This window comes from Heterodontus francisci, chromosome 17, assembly GCF_036365525.1.
Source record: "Heterodontus francisci isolate sHetFra1 chromosome 17, sHetFra1.hap1, whole genome shotgun sequence".
NCBI lineage: Eukaryota > Metazoa > Chordata > Chondrichthyes > Heterodontiformes > Heterodontidae > Heterodontus > Heterodontus francisci.
The window spans coordinates 38967205-38987765 of record NC_090387.1 but is presented as its reverse complement, the minus strand read 5'-3'; the positions used below and the strand labels follow the sequence as shown (position 1 = coordinate 38987765).

Below are 20561 nucleotides of genomic sequence, written 5' to 3'. Positions count from 1 at the left end.
CTAGGATTACCTGTGTTCTTTAAAAAATAGCATTACATGACTCATTTGTCAATTTTAGGATCTACAGTGTATAGCATGTTCATAATATAGGTTCATGAATTACATTACTGAAGAAAATAACTTAGGAAAAACATTGCACTTTGTATTTTCTCTTTCCCCTCTTCCTATCTTATTTCCCAACATTGGATTCTAGGTCATAGAATCATAGAAATCATAGGAGGTTTAAGCACAGAAAGTGGCCACTTGGCCCATTGTGTTTGTGCCGGCCAAAAAACGATCCACCCGTTCTGATCCCACCTTCCAGCATTTGGTCCGTAGCCCTGCAGATTACGGCACTTGAGGTGCATATCCAGACTCCTTTTGAATGAGTTGAGTGTTTCTGCCTCAACTACCCTTTCAGGCAGTGAGTTCCAGACCCCCACCACCCTCTGGGTGAAAAACTCTTTCCTCATCTCCTCTCTAATTTTTCTACCAATCACTTTAAATCTATGCCCCCTAGTCACTGGCCTCTCTGTTAAGGTGAATAGGCCCTTCACCTTCACTCTATCCAGGCCCCTCAAAATTTTGTACATTTCAATCAGGTCTCCCCTCAGCCTTCTTTGTTCCAAGGAGAACAACCCCAGCCTATCCAATCTTTCCTCATAGCTGCATTTTTCCAGTCCTGGCAACATCCTCGTAAATCTCCTCTGTACCCTCTCTAGTGCAATTACATCCTTTCTGTAATGAGGTAACCAGAACGGCACACAGTACTCAAGTTGTGTGCTAACCAATGAGTTATACAGTTTCAGCATAACCTCCCTGCTCTTATATCCTACACCTCAGCTAATAAAGGAAAGGATTCCATATGCCTTCTTAACCATCTTATCGACCTGTCCTACTACCTTCGGGGATCTGTGGACATTCAATCCAAGGTCCCTCACTTCCTCTACACTTCTCAATATTTTCCCATTAATCGTGTATTCCTTTGCATTGTTTGGCCTCCCCAAATGGATCACCTCATAGCTCTCCAGGTTGAATTCCATTTGCCACTTTTCTGCCCATCTGACCACACCATCAATATCTTCCTGCAGCCCACAGCTATCCTCCTCGCTATCTACGACACGGCCAATCTTTGTGTCATCTGCAAACTTCTTGATCATGCCCCCTACATTTACATCCAAATCATTAATATATACCACAAAAAACAGGGGACCCAATACTGAGTCCTGCAGAATGTCACTGGAATCAGCTCTCCAGTCACAAAAACACCCGTCAACAATTACCCTTTGTTTTCTGCCACTGAACCAATTTTGTATCCACCTTACTGGATTTCTTTGAGTCCCAAGGGATTTTATTTTTTTAACCTGCCATGTGGGACCTTGTCAAAAGCCTTGCTAAAATCCATGTAGACCACATCAACTGCATTACCCTCCTATATTCTTATTACTTCTTCCAAAAATTTGATCATTTTAGTCAAACAAGAACTTCCCTTAACAAATCCATGCTGACTATCCTTGATTAACCTGTGCCTTTCTAAGTGACAGTTTATCCTGTCTCTCAGAATAGATTCCAATAATTTGCCACTACTGAGGTTAGATTGACTGGCCTGTAATTATTTGGTCTATCCCTCCCTCCCTTTTTTAACAGAAGTACAACGTTAGCAGTTCTCCGGCACTGCACCTGTATCCAGTGAGGACTGGAAAATGATGGTCAGACCTTCCGCTATTTCCTCTGGCTTTTCTTAACAGCCTGGGGTACATTTCATCCGGCCCTGGTGATTTATCAACTTTCAAGGATGCTAATCCCAATAATACTTCCTCTCTCCCTATGTTTTATCACATCCAATACTTCACACTCCTCCTTAACTACAATATCTGCATCGGCCCCCTCTTTTGTGAAGACAGGCACCATGTATTCATTAAGAACAATACCAACATCTTCTGCTCCTACAGATAGGTTACCTTTTTGGTCTTTTATCGGTCCTACTCTCTCCTTAGTTGTCCTCTTACTCAATGTATTGATAAAATATCTTTGGGTTCACCTTGATTTTGCTTGCCAATATTTTTTCATGTACTCTTTGATTTCCTAATTTCATTTATTATTTCACCCCTCCATTTTCTATACTCCTCTCAGCTTTCTGTAGTTTTGAGTTCTCTGTGTCGGACATAAGCTTTCCTTTTCTGCCTTATCTTACTCTGTTATCTCCTTCACATCATGGGGCTCTAGATTTGACCGGCTCACCCTTTTCCTTTGTGGAAATATGTTTACTCTCTGAACCCCTTGAATCTCCCCTTTGAATTCCTCCCACTGCTCTGACACTGTACCTTCAAGTAGCTGTTTCCAGTCCACTTTCACTAAAGCACTCCTCATTTTAGTAAATTTGGCCTTGCCCCAATTGAGAATTCTAACTCCTGTTCTGTCTCTGTCCTTTTCCAAAATTATGTTAAATCTGACTGAATTATGATCACTACCACCAAAATGCTCTCCCACTGCCACTCTTTCCACCTGCCCATCTTCATTTCCTAAAACTAAGTCTAAAACTGCGCCCTCTCTTGTTGACTTTGCTACATACTGGCCAAAAAAGTTTAGTTTAGTTTAGAGATACAGCACTGAAACAGGCCCTTTGGCCCACCGAGTCTGTACCGACCATCGACCACCCATCCATAGTAATCCTACACTAATTCTATATTCCTACCAGATCCCTATATTTCCCTACCACCTACCTATACTAGGGACAATTTATAACAGCCGATTAACCTACCAACCTGCAAGTCTTTTGGCATGTGGGAGGAAACCGGAGCACCCGGAGGAAACCCACGCAGACACAGGGAGAGCTTGCAAACTCCACACAGGCAGTACCCAGAATTGAAACCGGGTTGCTGGAGCTGTGAGGCTGCGGTGCTAACCACTGCGCCGCCCCTGAATGCACCTCCAGAATTCTGCTCCCTCAATTCCTTTCACACTAAAACTATCCCAGTTAATATTGGGGTAGTTAAAATCCCCTACTATTACTTGCACTTCTGAGAGATTTGCCTACATATCCTCTACCATTTGCTTGCCCCACACCATAATAACTTGACTGAGATTGGTGACAACTTGTGGGATTGTTGGCATGCACTTACATCCTCTCATGCTCTCGCCTAATACAATGAAACTCAAATACTCCCAGAGGTTGCAGAAGCTACTCCAGCACCAATAGAGAATAGATGGGTCCTGAAACGTCTGTAATAAGGTATGGTAAATCCTTAAATGTTAAGGCATGTTACTGCCCAGCATTAGTGAGCTAAAACCTGCTTACTGGTAGGACGAGTTTATTCTGCCAGTTCATGTCCTTAGCTCTTTCCCCGAACCACCAACCCCACCACCCTTTTTTAAAACTGCACCTAATTTTTCTGATTTGTTTGTAGCTCTCCCCTGTCAAGACTGTCTACTTAACTGCACTTGTCTATTTTATTCAATTTTAAGACTTTCCTTCATATTAAGATACCTCTTAGTAAGGGAAATACTTCGAAATAAAGGATCTTCCTAAGCAAATAAACTTTAAAAAATAGATTTTGTTCGAACGCCTATGTAGTTTATCAGCAATTACTGGTAACGGATTATCATTGGGTGCCACCTGGGTCAATACACAATCTGTATAAATCTTGTACTGACAATTTTTCTTTTACTGGAAGTATCAGAGATAAGCTGTGAGCTGGTATTGAATTTAATTACGTTATCGATATACCGCTCGACTCCCTTTTGATTGAGCACCATATTGGAATCGTTTTGTTGGGTGGGAAGCTAAAATCCGCAGACTTTTGTGCCATTTCTTGCCTTGAAAAATATTCGAAAATACAAATGTCAATGGCACTCGTTTTCTCATTGGGGTGCAATAATAATTAAATAATTATCTTTTATGGGGGATTATTTTGGGTTTTCTGTGCAATGGGAAACTCATGTCAAGTTTTAAGACTCCTGACGATTATAAATTTCAGTGAGCGGGTCCCTATAGCTTCTACTTGGGATGGGGTTCGTTATTATAAGCTGGAGTGCCAGCAGGTCCCTACATCTTCTAATTGTGGTGGGGTTTAGTTGGAGTGTGTGAAAGTGACGTTCAGCAGCGCCTTCCTACATCTAATAAATCGTGGATTCACAATCGCGCTTCTGACACTTGATCATTATCAATCTTGCGCGATTTTGCTGTTTGAGTGCTGCCAACCATAACTGGCAGTTTGCGATTTCGGTGCCATGTGATCGATATAGTCTGCAACAGGAATTGTACAGTATTTCGGAAGGATTTACACGATGCAATTTAATTTTAAAAATGATCATCTTTAATCTTTGTTGCAGTTCTTGCCTTTCGCTAAGTACTGAAGGACTAATTTAATGATTGGGGATTTTCCTTTGCTTAAAATTAAAATAATTTGGGCACACAAAAATAATTGGGTTGCAATAAGAAACCCTTTATGCTTTTTTGCTATTGTTTGAATTTGACTTTCTGGCAACCGAATTGTAAAGAAGACTTGTGTCCAGTTGGTGCCTCTCCCGTTCGCACTCTACCGCTTTTTCTAACAAAGCAATCATCTTGGATGATTCCCAACACACATTATAACAAACACAACACACTTTGTCGAATGCACAGAAAGGGACAAATTTTATGCTATTCACACAAAAAAAGGAAAAAGCAGTTAAAAACACATGACTTTGTGTGACATGTTTCTAAGGATGATTATTTTTGACAAGTTAAGCTGATCTGATTTGCTGGCAATGGGCCGGAAGGGAAACAGTGGAGCTAATTAGACTCATTGCGAGTTACAAGCAACACACCATGAACACATTCTGATGACAAAAGCAACTGCCATTGCATTTTATGTCGGGTTTTTTTCTCAAATAAAGCCAGTGTAGTTCCGGACGAACATAATCTTCATGTCGAGGAAATGTAACCAGAAAACAGCTAGCTAACTAGAATGATTATTTAATCTGATTCTGCCTCAAGGCTGGTTTGTCCTTATTGATTAACGTATCATTTACCAATGTGCAAGCAATCACATATAGTGCAAAAATTGTTTACGTAATCGACGAAATATAACAGTTTAATTTCATTAAAAAGAACTGTGGCTATAAACACAAAAATGGCGAGCAATGCATGTTACTGTCTTAACACTATTTGTAATATTTGGTGGTTGCATCTGTTTCAATAAACAAAACGCCGGCGTTTACGAGACACCCTTCTAATTGATACGAAGGAAGTAGGCCTCCAGCTCTCGAATACGAATCAATTCGGCAACTGAAGTTACAATAAAAAATAGAATATAGGCATTATTATAAAATTAAAGGTACATACCGTATTGCTTATTTTGTTTTTAAAAATAGCGGCATCATGTTCAAAACATATATTTAAAAATAAAAAAACGCTAGTACAAAACGTAAGCATAATATCAAATTCCAGATGTAAATGTACACCGAACCAATACTCAGCATAGCTAGCACTGACCATTTTCTGAATGCACGGAAGCACGCTCGGTGAGGCTATAAAAAAATCCCAGTGTTGAGAGATTAGCCTGGTCTCTATAGCAAAAACAGATCCGAGCAATGGGATTCTCTAAGTGTACATGAACATTACGCAAGATCCTGCGCCTTCAATCCATCGAGTAGGGTTGAGAGGAGCCCTGTTCGCTCTAACAGGATTTTATAAACAGAGCCATCAGGACTCAGGAGAGGGAGAGAGTCCATCTCGGAGGATCCCTTGATTCAGCACCATCCACTCCAGACTGCTCAGAAAACACAAGCATCCTCCCTCCAGCATTAGAGCAATGCTGCAAGATTGGAAAAAAACATCAGGTCTGTTGTTTTTCTCTTGAGGTGTAGAGACGCATTGCTGTGCCAAAAGGCGTAATCTTCCTAACTGAATCTCGTCGTCTCTTTAGAAGATTTCCTTATAAATATGCCAACATTTTTGAATAATTATCACAGGCGGTCGAATCCCAGATGACTGGATTTTTGTAGTAACCGAACGTTAGTTAATTTTTGGTGAACTCATCATCTTTGTTGAAGGCGTTGCTTGGGCTTCTTCTTTCTTGTTTGTTTTTGTTTTGTTGCCCGGCTTCTTTAATTGTCCAGGCGCCTTCTTGCTCTGAATTGTGATCCTCATTTCATGCATGTCCAGGGGTGGCAGGTTCGATTTTGACGATGGAGGGTCGTATTGTGGAGGTTGGGAAGATGGCAAGGCTCATGGACATGGTATCTGCACCGGCCCAAAGGGCCAAGGAGAGTACGCGGGTTCTTGGAGCCATGGCTTCGAGGTAGTGGGAGTGTACACCTGGCCAAGTGGTAATACTTACCAGGGGACATGGGCACAGGGAAAGAGGCATGGCATCGGAGTGGAGAGCAAAGGAAAGTGGGTGTACAAAGGCGAATGGTGTCATGGATTCAAAGGACGATATGGGGTTCGGGAGAGCACTGGCAGTGGAGCCAAGTACGAGGGAACCTGGAACAATGGACTACAAGATGGATACGGAACAGAGACCTACAGAGATGGAGGTAAGAGAAGAAAACTTAATACTACACATTCAAACGGTGTCACAATAAACCTTTTTTTGGCGAAATAAAAGATTGGAGGAGAGGAAAATAGTAATAAGGCTGTATTAAACCGTTTTTGGGCGTGCTAAAAAGTTGATATTTGGAGGCAGTTCTCTTAAGGGGATCCCAGAAAAAAGTCTCATGATCTATAAGTTTGTAATAAATGTTGAAATCTCTTCCATTTCCAATCATAAATTCCAAAATGAGAACGTGTGAGGTTTCCAAATTGATCAATGTGAATCACTTGTGAAACTGGAGAACTCGATTGCAGGTCCAAATCAAAAGGAAAGCCACAATGTTATGTACATAACAATAATGGAGATCGAATCAGTGCAAGATCAGGAGAAGAAAACTAAAAACGAAGACTAAAATTTCCACTACAGTTAAAAAAAAAGTGCAGCTGAGGATGGGTTCCTAATAGATCCATACTTGTTAGTTCGCTCAGCCATTACTCATTTCTAAAGAAAAAAACTTGACAAAATCAAAGATTATAATAAGGGTGGTGCTTATTAGAAAGACGCACAAATAAATAAAATGAATATTTTCTTGTCAAGAGAACATGGAATGCAATGCAAGAAATTGATCCTCCCACAAAATGCTATTATATTATTTATCTGCAATACCAGATGTGAATGAGTGATTGGTTTTCCACAAAAACAGCCGGCGATTGAAAAGAAATGTGCAGAAAGCAACCACTGAGCTGGGTAGGGAAAGAAAACCATAAGGTTTAATCATGAATAGAGCAAGTGGGCTCCAGACAGAATGAGAAGGCAGGTTGAGGTAAACGCGAAGGCATCGTGATAGGCTAGTGATGACTAGGCAAAGATTTCAAGTTAAATCGCGGGTCTGCTGACTTTGCAGAAACCGTGTAATTATTGCATCTGAAGGTTTCGATTTATTCACATAAACTCCAATTGTGTTGCCTTGGCGATCGTACAGAACATTTACCGCATCCTATATTGTGGAATAAAATGAGTTTTTCGAATATTCTTAGTACTGTTCTGATTGTGGAGCTATTATCTTCAGCTGTAACCGAAAGAGTAGCGAAGCAATTGGTTGTGTTTCAACTCAGCATGGACTAAGGAGGCCCGGGGCTTCAGTCCCATGGCGCTGGCCACAGTAGAGTCACGGTGCCACCAAATATCTGTGTGAAAAACGCAAGAGATAGGAAATGACCTTAAAGGGAACACATAAGACAAGTAACATCGATTAACAAAACACATAAGATGCCGAGATAGTGGCACAGATTTAAAGAATCATTGGGTAGGACCAAGAAAATTATGAGGATGCTGAAAGTAACATTTTCTTCTGATGAGTATGTGATACATTATTAATTTATAAGCAACCAGAAACAAGGCTTTATTAGTTTACTCCGATTACAAAACGTTTATGGTTTTAAATTACAAAAAGTCGGATGGAAGCGGAAATTGGTTCGATGAAAAAAACCGAACGTAACCAGAAGGTTGTCAATGAATTCATAAATTGCCTCATTCCTGCAGCAGACATTGCACAGAAAAAAACTGGCAATTGGCACTGGAAAATGTCATCTTAAAACTGAATTGCAGAGAAACCGCGTCAAAATTATCACAATACTTGCTTTCATAGACGAGTGGAAACGGACAAAATTATACTAATTGTTCTTCGTGTTCAGTTCACTGAGCCTGCAGTAAAATATGTCAATTTGAATTAATGTTAAGTTGATGGAGCTGTTTTCCGTCATCCCTGGCACTACTCTTCCACCTGCTACAGTAGAGATTTTACATGAGTTGTAGGAAGTGGAGGACAACAGACTTTTCCACTTTTAGACCAACCTCTTGCACCAAGCTTTTGGCCATCTGCCCTCATATCGCCTTATGTCACCCGATGTCAAATTTTGCTATATATTCCCGTGTATCGCCTAGGGACGTTTTATTACGTTGAAGGGGCTATATAAATACAAGTTGTTGTTGTTTTATAGTGTGATTACTGGACCTTCTTTAGGATTGAGGATAGGAGGAATGTGTATCTATACATAAGTAAATTAATATGTAAGTACAAGTTTTGCATCCCACGCACTACGTGAATCCAGAATACTTTTAAAAAGAAATGCATTCATATCATGCGAGTTTCTTTTAATCTAGAGCCAGAAATTTATAAGAACTCACCAATCTGTAAACTTTTCACACCAACAGCAATTAATCAGTAATTGACCTCAATATTTGCAGCAATTCAACTTTGTGACTTAAAGAAACAGGTAACTAAACATAACCTGACCCCAAGAGCACAATAATGTATATTACATGGTATAACACGCCTGTCATTATAAAGCAGAATACCAATTGACTTATTATAGGGAGCATCCCAAGAGATCTGCGGGTCACTACAGTAAACTACTAGAGGAAATAAACCATACTTCCAGACATGATAGGAATTTCACAGAATCACAGAATTGTTACAGCACAGAAGGAGACCATTTGTCCCACCGTGTCTGCACAGGCTCTCTGAGTGAGCATTCACTTGATGCCATTTCCCTGCCTTCTCCCCATAACTCTGTACATTATTCTTTTTGAGGTAATTATTTAATTTCCTTTTCAATGCCTCGATTGAATCTGCCTCCACCGCACTCTCAGGCAGTGCATTCCAGATCCTAAACACTGCTGCATGAAAACGTTTGTCCTCATGTCACCATTGCTTCTTTTGCCAATTATCTTAAATCTGCACCCTCTCATTCTTGATCCTTTCACGAGTGGGAACAGTTTCTATCTACTCTGTCCAGACCCCTCAGGATTTTGAATATCTCTGTCAAATCTCCTCTCAGCCATCTCCTAGGAACACAGTCCCAACTTCTCCAATCTATCTTCGTAAATGAAGTTCCTCATCCCTGGAACCATTCTCGTGCATCTTTTCTGCACTGTCCCTAATGCCTTCACATCTTTCCTTAAATGTGGTGCCCAGAACTGGACACAATACTCCAGCTAAGGCTGAACTAGTGTCTTACACAAGTTCAACATAACCTCCTTGCTCTTGTACTCTATGCCCCGATTAATAAAGCATAGGATACTGTATGCTTTATTTATGTGAAAATGAATTTCTTGCTGTGATATTGATTTTATAAATACAGGACTTTCTTCATTTCACTAAAGACACTAAACCCACGGGGATGTAAATTTCACACAATAATATGCTAATATGCATCATTCAATGCAATTATCACAGTGAATATGAAACAGAAAATGTCTTACATAAAACTGAACAACTTCAAAGTACCCTTGTGAATATCTTGCCTTGAAGCTGTTTATAAAAATCTGCTATATGATTGTTAACTTTTCAAAAATGCACTGTTTTTCATTATGCTTTTGGAATTTTTTTTTCAATATGGTTTCAACTGGAGGATAAAACCTTTATGGCAAAAGTGTTAGGATTGGCGTAAAGAAAACAAAACAAAACAAGAACAAACATAGGTAAAAAGTATGCAAATAGAGTCAACTTTAACAGTAATGTCTTATGTCTGGAGTAAAATATGAAAATGGAACATAAAATTGTGCTGACTGGCGGTAAGCATCCATTGCTTAAGTTATGATTCACTTAAAAGACGCAGATTCTCAAAATCACGCTACCTGGGCATATCTGATAACTATCAGAAAACTATTTTTCCTAATTTAATAGCCTGACACTAAAATATGCATCAGTCACTGTTTTTATTCATCCATTACAAAAAATCCTTTGATATTGTTCTTAATGAACACTTGGCGTCTATCTTCACAAAGGAGGGGGACAATGCAGATATTCTGGTTAAGGAAGGGAGGTGTGAAGTATTGGATGTGATAAACATAGGGACGGAGGAAGTATTAGTGAGATTAGCATCCTTGAAAGTTGATAAAGCACCAGGGCTGGATGAAATGTACCCCAGGCTGTTAAATGAAGCGAGAGGAAATAGTGGAAGGTCTGACCATCATTTTCACTGGATAAAGGTGTGGTGCCGGAGGATTGGAGAACTTCTAACATTGTACCTCTGTTTCAAAAAGGGAGCAAGGGATAGACTGAATAATTACAGGCCAGTCAGTCTAACCTCAGTAGTGGGAAACTTATTAGAATCTATTCTGAGAGACAGGATAAACAATCATAGAACATAGAACATAGAACATTACAGCGCAGTACAGGCCCTTCGGCCCTCGATTTTGCGCCGACCTGTGAAACCATCTGACCTACACTATTCCATTTTCATCCATATATCTATCCAATGACCACTTAAATGCCCTTAAAGTTGGCGAGTCTACTACTGTTGCAGGCAGGGCGTTCCACGCCCCTACTACTCTCTGAGTAAAGAAACTACCTCTGACATCTGTCCTATATCTATGACCCCTCAACTTAAAGCTATGTCCCTTCGTGTTTGCCATCACCATCCGAGGAAAAAGACTCTCACTATCCACCCTATCTAACCCTCTGATTATCTTATATGTCTCTATTAAGTCACCTCTCCTCCACTTTCTCTCCAATGAAAACAACCTCAAGTCCCTCAGCCTTTCCTCGTAAGACCTTCCCTCCATACCAGGCAACATCCTAGTAAATCTCCTCTGCACCCTTTCCATAGCTTCCACATCCTTCCTATAATGCGGTGACCAGAACTGCACGCAATACTCCAGGTGCGGTCTCACCAGAGTTTTGTACAGCTGCAGCATGACCTCGTGGCTCCGAAACTCGATCCCCCTACTAATAAGAGCTAACACACCATCTGCCTTCTTAACAGCCCTATTAACCTGGGTGGCAACTTTCAGGGATTTATGTACCTGGACACCAAGATCTCTCTGCTCATCTACACTACCAAGAACCTTCCCATTAGCCCAGTACTCTGCGTTCCTGTTACTCCTTCCAAAGTGAATCACCTCACACTTTTCCGCATTAAACTCCATTTGCCATCTCTCAGCCCAGCTCTGCAGCCTATCTATGTCCCTCTGTAACCTACAACATCCTTTGGCACTATCCACAACTCCACCGACCTTCGTGTCATCCGCAAATTTACTAACCCACCCTTCTACACCCTCATCCAGGTCATTTATAAAAATGACAAACAGCAGTGGCCCCAAAACAGATCCTTGCGGTACACCACTAGTAACTAAACTCCAGGATGAACATTTGCCATCAACCACCACCCTCTGTCTTCTTTCAGCTAGCCAATTTCTGATCCAAAGCACTAAATCACCTTCAATCCCATACTTCCGTATTTTCTGCAATAGCCTACCGTGGGGAACCTTATCAAACGCCTTACTGAAATCCATATACACCACATCCACGGCTTTACCCTCATCCACCTGTTTGGTCACCTTCTCAAAAAACTCAATAAGGTTTGTGAGGCACGACCTACCCTTCATAAAACCGTGCTGACTATCTCTAATGAACTTATTCTTTTCAAGATGATTATAAATCCTATCTCTTATAACCTTTTCCAACATTTTACCCACAACCGAAGTAAGGCTCACTTAGAAAGACACAGGTTAATCAAGGATAGTCAGCATGGATTTGTTGAGGGAAGATCTTGTTTGACATAAGAACATAAGAAATATGGGCAGGAGTAGGCCATTCGGCCCCTCAAGCCTGCCCCGCCATTCAATAAGATCATGGCTGATCTGCCCCACACCTCAACTCCTCTTTCATGCCACCTCCTCATAGCCCTCAACTCCCCGATATTTCATAAATTTATCTACCTCCTCTTTAAATACTTCCAGTGATCTAGCCTCCACAACTCTCTGGGGTAGAGAATTCCAGACATTCACTACCCTCTGAGAGAAGAAATTCCTTCGTATCTCAATTTTAAATGAGTGCCCCCTTATTCTGTAACTATGTCCCCTAGTTCAAGATTCGGCCATGAGTGGAAACATTTTCTCAACATCAACCCTGTCAAGCCCCCTCAGAATCTTGTATGTTTCAATAAGATCACCTGTCATTCTTCTAAACTTTAATGAATAAAGGCCTAACCTGTTTAGCCGTTCTTGATAAATCAACCCCTTCATCCCAGGAATCAGCCTAGTGAATCTCTTTTGAATTGCCTCCAATGCCAGTATATCCTTTCTTAAATACAAGGATCAAAACTGTACACAGTATTCCAGGTGCGGCCTCACCAACACCCTGTACAGTTGTAACAAGACTTTCCTATTTTTAAACTCTGACCGTCTAGCAATAAAGGCCAAAATTCCATTTGCCTTCTTTATTACTTGCTGCACCTGCATGCTAACTTTTTGTGTTTCATGCACAAAAACACCCAGATCCCTCTTTGCTGCACTTTTTTGGAGTCTCTCTCCATTTAAATAATAGTCTGCTTTTTGATTCTTCCTACCAAAGTACATGACCTCACACTTTCTACATTAAATTCCATCTGCCAAGTTTTTGCCCACTCACTCAACCTATCTATATCCCCTTGCAGATTCCTTGGGCTGAATTTTATGCTGCCCCAGCGGGTCGGATGATGGCGTGGGGGCGTCGTAAAGTTGAGCGGGAGGCTCCGGGAGGCTTACCCGCCCCGCTCCCGCCTCCGGTGAACTTTATGGCGGTCGGGCGGGGAGAGGAAACAGCCCGCCTGCCCGCCCGAGGCCAATCAACGCCCTTTAGTGGCCACTTAACGGCCACTTAAGGGCCCTCGCCCGCCTCCATGGGTACTTTACCTGTGGCAAGCGGGCGTGCTGGGGGTGTGAAAGGCCTTTCTGTGTCCCGGGGGGAGCGGGGCCATGGCAGTTGGGTATAGGGTGCCCGATTGAGGGCCACCCCTGCCTCCCAATCCACCCCCAGGACCCAAGACGCCCCCTCCCCCCAAACGACCACCCTAGCCTCACCAGGGCATGATCAACCCCCCTGATGAAGCATGCCCCAACTTACCCACTCTCTAGAGTCCATGGTGTTGGCTGGGCTGCAGTCCCAGCAGTGTTCCCACCATTCCCAATGGCGCTGCTGGGACTAAGAGCTGCCGGCCCACTGATTGGCCGGCAGCTCACTGAGGCGGAACCTCCTCCCTCAAGCGGGTGGAAGTCCCACCTTGGGACAAGTAAAGCCCGAGGACCTGTAAAATACGGGACGGATCCCCAGGCTAGGCGGAAGCAGGTTTACCACCGACTTTTGCATAGGTGGCAAATTCCCATCCACCTAGGGTAAAATCCATCCCCTTATGTCCGCATCACAACATGCCCTCCCACCTATTTTTATATCATTAGCAAATTTGGATATATTTCACTCTGCCCCCTACTCCAAGTCATTAATATAGATAATAAATAATTGAGGCCCTAGGACTGGTCCTTGTGGCACTCCACTAGTTATGTCTTTCCAACATGAAAAAGACCCATTAATCCCGACTCTCTGTCTTCTGTGAGTTAATCAATCCTCAATCCATGCTAATACATTACCCCCAATACCGTGAGCTCCTATCTTGTGTAATATTCTTTTATGTGACACCTTATCGAATGCCTTCTGGAAATCCAAATACACTACATCTGCCGGTTCCCCTTTATCAACTCTGCTTGTTATATCCTCAAAGAACTCTAGCAAATTTGTCAAACATGATTTCCCTTTCACAAAACCATGTTGACTCTGTTTGATTGTGTTAAGTTTTTCTAAATGTCCTGCTATTTCTTCCTTAATAATGGACTCCAGCATTTTCCCAATGATCGATGTTAGGCTGACTGGCCTATAGCTTCCTGCTTTTTGTCTCCCTCCTTTCTTGAACAGGGGTGTCACATTAGTGGTTTTCCAATCCGCTGGGACCCTCTGGAATCCAGTGAGTTCTGGAATATTTCGACCAATGCCTCCACTATCTCTGCAGCCACTTCCTTAAACCAACTTGATCAAATATTTTGAGGAAGTAACATGGAATATAGATGAAGTTGGTGCAATTGATGTGATTTACATGGATTTTAGCAAGGCTTTTGACAAGGTCCCACATGGCAGACTGGTTAAAAAAATAAAATCCCATGGGATCCAGGGAAATGCAGCAAGGTGGATACAAAATTGGCTCAGTGGCAGGAAACAAAGGGTAACTGTTGACGGGTGTTTTTGCGACTGGACGGCTGTTTCCAGTGCAGACGACACAAGATTGGCTGTGTGGTAGATAGCGAGGAGGATAGCTGTTGGTTGCAGGAAGATATTGATGGTCTGACCAGATGGGCAGAAAAGTGGCAAATGGAATTCAATCTGGAGAAGTGTGAGGTGATGCATTTGGGGAGGTCAAAAAAGGCAAAGGAATACACGATTAAGGGGAGAATACTGAGAAGTGACAAACCACTGACCACCTCCAGGCGCGTATCCATTGTCTCTCGAGATAAGGAGGCCAAAGAAGAAGAAGAGCTGAGAAGTGTAGAGGAAGTGAGGGACCTTGGAGTGAATGTTCACAGATCCCTGAAGGTAGCAGGACAGGCTGATAAGGTGGTTAAGAAGGCATGCGGAATCCTTTCCTTTATTAGACAAGGTATAGAATATAAGAAACAAAAACAAGAAATGCTGGATTCACTCAGCAGGTCTGGCAGCATCTGTGGAAAGAGAAGCAGAGTTAATGTTTCGGGTCAGTGACCCTTCTTCGGAACTGACAAATATTAGAAAAGTCACAGATTATAAACAAGTGATGTGGGGGTTGGGCAAGAGATAACAAAGGAGAAGGTGCAGATTGGACCAGGCCACATAGCTGACCAAAAGGTCACGGAGCAAAGGCAAACAATATGTTAATGGTGTGTTGAAAGACAAAGCATTAGTACAGATTAGGTGTGAATATACTGAATATTGAACAGCAGCAAGTGCAAACCTGAAGAAAAACAACCTGAAAAAAACAGTGGGTAAGCAAACTGAACAAACTAAGATGAAATGAAATAAATGCAAAAAAAGATTGTAAAAAATGTAAAAAGGAATGTAAAAAAAAAGGAAGAAAAAATAACTAAAAATGACCTTTGTTATCTCTTGCCCAACCCCCACCTCACTTGTTTATAATCTGTGACTTTTCTAATATTTGTCAGTTCCGAAGAAGGGTCACTGACCCGAAACGTTAACTCTGCTTCTCTTTCCACAGATGCTGCCAGACCTGCTGAGTGAATCCAGCATTTCTTGTTTTTGTTTCAGATTTCCAGCATCCGCAGTATTTTGCTTTTATTATGGAATATAAGAGCAGGGAAGTTATGTTGGAACTGTATTACTCATTGGTTAGGCCATGAACTGAGTACTGTGTGCAGTTCTGGTCACCTCATTACAGAAAGGATGTAATTGCACTGGAGAGGGAGAGAGGAGATTTACGAGGATGTTGCCAGGACTGGAAAAATACAGCTATGAGGAAAAATTGGATAGGCTGGGGTTGTTCTCCTTGGAACAGAGAAGGCTGAGGGGAGATTTGATTGAAACGTACAAAATTTTGAGGGGCCTGGATAGAGTGAAGGTGAAGGGTCTATTCAACTTAGCAGAGAGGTCAGTGACGAACGGGCATAGATTTACTGTAATTGATAGAAAAATTAGAGGGGAGATGAGGAAATAATTTTTACCCAGAGGGTGGTGGGGGTCTGGAACTCACTGCCTGAAAGGGTAGTTGAAGCAGAAACCCTCAACTCATTTAAAAGGAGTCTGGATATGTACCTCAGGTGCCGTAATCTGCAGGGCTACGGACCAAATGCTGGAAGTTAGGATTAAAATGGGTGGTTTGTTTATCGGCCGGCATACACACGATGGGCCAAATGGCCTCTTTGTGCCTTACACTTTCTATGATTCTATGATTAATTTTGTCTTTCTGCAGAGTATTTAAAATAATTACTTAAGTTCAAGTTTAAGGAGCAAATTCTGATGATGTTGGGTGAACAGTCATCGAGGTGCATGTGAGCCAACTTGAAGATATGGGGATTGATTTTCACTGCCTTTGCCTGGTGTTAATGAGGCAAAAAGGCATCAAGATAGGGTCTGTAACCATTGCCACCCTGTTAACACCTGCAATGTGGCCAGCTCCATTTTGAAAGGGGTTTCTCATCAGGTGTCCAATGCACCTACTTGTTTCAGCAATGAGCTCTTTTGAATCTGGAATCAGGGCCCTCTGATGTAAATAGGACCCTGATTGCCATTTTCGGAAAGAATTGGTCAGAGTCTGTGTGGGCGCCAATCAGTTCTACAGGTGATGGAACCAAAGAAGCCTGTCAAAGGTAAGTGTCAAATTATTTTTGTGGGCCCAAGATGGATAGGAATGCTTTTCTGAACCAACAAAAATCATTTGGGTCACTGCTACTCCAGGATCCCAACCTCCACAATTGCAATCTCCTCCCTCTCCCTGCAACTTACCTCGCTGGCAGTCAACCTGGCTGATCTTGATGCCTCAATCCAACGAGCTGCATCAAGGCGCCCGTTTTCACTCGACAGCTGACCTACAAAATTTAACTAAAGGCTGGGACTCAAAATCAGGGGGGCTTCTTGGCCACTGGGATGGGCAGCAGGCCCACAAACTCTGCCAGTTGGTCACCCAAACGTCAAAACTACCACATTGAGTTTGCACAAATTGGATTGGTTCCATCCTGATTTAAAGACACTTTGGGCTTCACCAAATACTGTTGCTGTTAGAAAGAAAATGACTTGACTGCAAGATGCTTGACATATGAATAACTAATGAGTACCATGGACAACTTTGATGGGCCATTTAATCTTTGGTTGGCTGAGATAATTGGATTATTCTGTTTGTTATAAAATTCCACAGATACTGGTATGCAACAAACTCAACAGAGTCAAGAATCACAGGATTTGCAGAATTTACATATATAATCGTACAAGATTTGAAGGCTGTTCTGACAATGTGGGACTGCCTGAAGACTTTTGTTCAGACTTAGCATATAGTGCAGAAATTGCTTTTCAGGGAATACAAATTTCCACCATTGTATGAAGACTTTAAAGGACATTTTGGCAGTTTTAATTGGTGCTATACTTACAATTCACTTAAGTTTGGAAAGTTTGATAGGTTTCAGAATCAAATGTGACAAAAGTAGGTCAAATAATGAAAGTCTCTGACTTAAAACAGTTTAATTACCCTCTGAAATAAACCTTGAAATATTATGGTCGATGCATTATTTTGTGCTTTTAGTAACACTTAAATCTGACTCTTCATGAAGAGGAATTTGTAAATTATTCCCAATAGCAAAGATCATTGAAGGAACATCCCTGGGATCTTCAGGTAATTTGGGTACATTCTCCCCCCAGATTATCAGAAAATATATTTGCATTGCTCATAGCCCGATCCCCAGATTGCTTGGGATGAAATGGAAAACTTGCACTCATTCTATCACTCCCACTATATCACTAGCTATGGAAAACAATACAAGGATCCAGATTATGTAGCCAGCAGAAAGCAAGGGCTGACGTCGAAGAAAGTCTCATTGAGAGATCTAGCAATCAATGTAGTGAGAATTTTACCTCTCTCAGTATGCAATTGTAGTGCTCTTTAATGGGGATTCTCAGCGTCAAGCTGCAGTGATGTCATCAAGCTGTCCAAACAGCCAATTACATGAAAGAATTCTTATAGACAGCCAGCCAGGAAATGAAAAGCACTAATAATCAAATCAATTTTTAAAAATTTTCAGAGAGCACAGAATAAATACTGAGGTATACACATGGGATTAAGGTAGATGCTGAAATATTCTTAACAAATCATCTTTAAAAAAATTTGTTAAAAAAAAATCTAATGATGGACCTGATCAGAGAAAGAGAGAGAGAGAGAGAGAGAGACGGTGGGGTGGGGGTGGGGGTGGGGGAGGGGGGGGGACAGCACAGACCTGATCAGAGACACCAGCAGTGGGTATAAAAGAGAGAAAGAGAGGGAGAGCAGGAGTATATTGCAGATCTGATTGGTGTATTTCCAAAAAAGCAAGGAGTGACGTCAGAGGACAGCAGGTAGGTGATTGGTTGGTGAATATTAGTTTGTTTTTAAAAACTAGGTCAATGGTTTAAACTAGGACCAGGAAATGATCAATTATATAGCTTAACTAATTAATAAAATTTCAATCGGGATAAGTATAGCACTAAGTGAATTCATAAGAGTATTAACACAGAGCAGGTCTAGAGGCATTAATTAAAATTAATAGGTTAAACAAGCTACTAACTAGATTCTAAAAGAGGGAATGGAGTGTCTTTGTAGATCATGGATGGGCAGCTGAGACCTATTGTTTGCAATTCCTGCGCCATGTGGAAACTTCAGGACACTTCATGTGTCTTGGGGGACTGTGTGTGTAGGAAGTGCCTCCAACTGCTTGAGCTTCAGTGGAAGCTGGAGTCACTGCGGAGCATCAGCGAGGATGAGAGATTCCTGGGTCATACGTTCCAGGAGGTGTGAGGTGTTTAACCCACAGGCAATAAGATTTCATAGTAGATGGGTGGCCATCTGGAAGAGTAAAAAGAGGCAGTAGCTGCAGGGGACTTCGGGTGTGTGCCACTCTCAAACTGATACTCAGCCTTGGAGACTGTTGGGAGTGACGACACCTTGAAAGAGTGCAGTCCAGACCATGGCACTAATTGGTAAGGCACAGAAGGGAACAGCAAAGAGTAGAAACGTAGGAGATTCCACAGTTAGGTATTCTGTAACCATCATCGTGAGTCCCACATGGTGTGTTGGTTCCCTTGTGCCAGGGTAAAAGAACATCACAGCGAGGATGCAGAATATTCTGCAGGGGGAAGGGAGTGAGCCAGAAGTTGTGGTACACATTGGTACTAATGACATAAAGAGAGCAGGTATTGAGGTCCTGCAGTCAGATTTTCAGGAGCTGGGGAGGAAGTTAAAGAATAGGACCTCAAAGGTAGTAATTTCTGGATTACTGCCTGTGCCACGCACTAACGAGAGTACAAATAACAAGATAGGAAGGATCAATACATGGCTTGAGGCATGATGCAGAAGGGAGGGCTTCAGATTCTTGGAATATTGGGGCCAGTTCTGAGGGAGGAGGCACCTATTCAAAAGGGAGAGTTTGCACCTCAGCAAGACTGGGACCACCATCCTCATGGGGAGGATCACTAGTGTGGTTAGGAAGGGTTTAAACTAAATTGGCAGGGGGTGGGTGGGCACCAGCTAATAGAAGTAGGAAAGAGGAAGAAGGTACATAAAGGTGTGAGAGTGTTGGACAGTACTAGAGTAGGAAGTGGTAACATATTAGATAGGAGCAGACTCAGAAGGACTACGAGGAATACAAAGACAGGTTTAGAATGCATGTATGTAAACCCCTCAAAATGTGGTGAATAAGGTTGGTGAGCTATAAGCACAAATAGCTGTGTGGGAATATGATGTCGTAGCAATAATGTAAACATGGCTTAAAAATGGTGAGGACTGAGTGCTTAATTTTCAAGGAGACAAAGTGCTCAGAAAAGATAGGGGAGGTAAAAAGGGAGGTTGGTTGGCAGTATTGATTAGGGAAGACATTGTAGTGTTGAAAATAGAGGATGTCCTTCAGGGGCAAAGACAGAATCCAATTGGTTAGAATTGAGAAGCAAAAGGGTCTGATCACACTACCAGGTGTATTCTATATGCCTCAAAATAGTGAGAGGGAGAGATAGAGGAGCAAATCATAGCGTCATAATGGCACAGAAGGAGGCTATTTGGCTCATCGAGTCCATGCCGGCAGGGAAATCACAGAGATGTGCAAGAATTATAGAGAGGTGATATTTGAGGACTTTAATTGCTCAAATATCAATTGGGTAAGGATGGGGAGGAATTTCTGAAATTCTCGGTCCAACGAGAAAGAAGGCATTGTTAGATCTGGTACTGGGAAATGAGGTGGGGCAAGTGAACCCATGTCAGACAGGGGAAATATTTGGGTAAGAGTGATCATTGTATCATAAGGTTTAGATTAGTAACAGAGAAGAGCAAGGAACAATCTGAGTGGGCGGCACAGTGGCGCAGTGGTTAGCACCGCAGCCTCACAACTCCAGGGACCCGGGCTCGATTCTGGGTACTGCCTGTGCGGAGTTTGCAAGTTCTCCCTGTGTCTGTGTGGGTTTTCGCCGGGTGCTCCAGTTTCCTCCCACATCCAAAGACTTGCAGGTGATAGGTAAATTGGCCGTTGTAAATT

General features: G+C 42.0%; 1 protein-coding gene across 1 annotated transcript in view; it reads left to right on the top strand.

Annotated features, from left to right (window-relative positions):
- The first annotated feature begins 6119 nt into the window (after positions 1-6119).
- jph3b (junctophilin 3b) overlaps positions 6120-20561 on the top strand; it is a 155520-nt gene continuing 141078 nt past the window's right edge. Inside the window, exon 1 of the mRNA XM_068049893.1 lies at positions 6120-6501. Coding sequence (XP_067905994.1) covers positions 6120-6501 — 382 coding nt within the window. The remainder of the gene's footprint in view (positions 6502-20561) is intronic.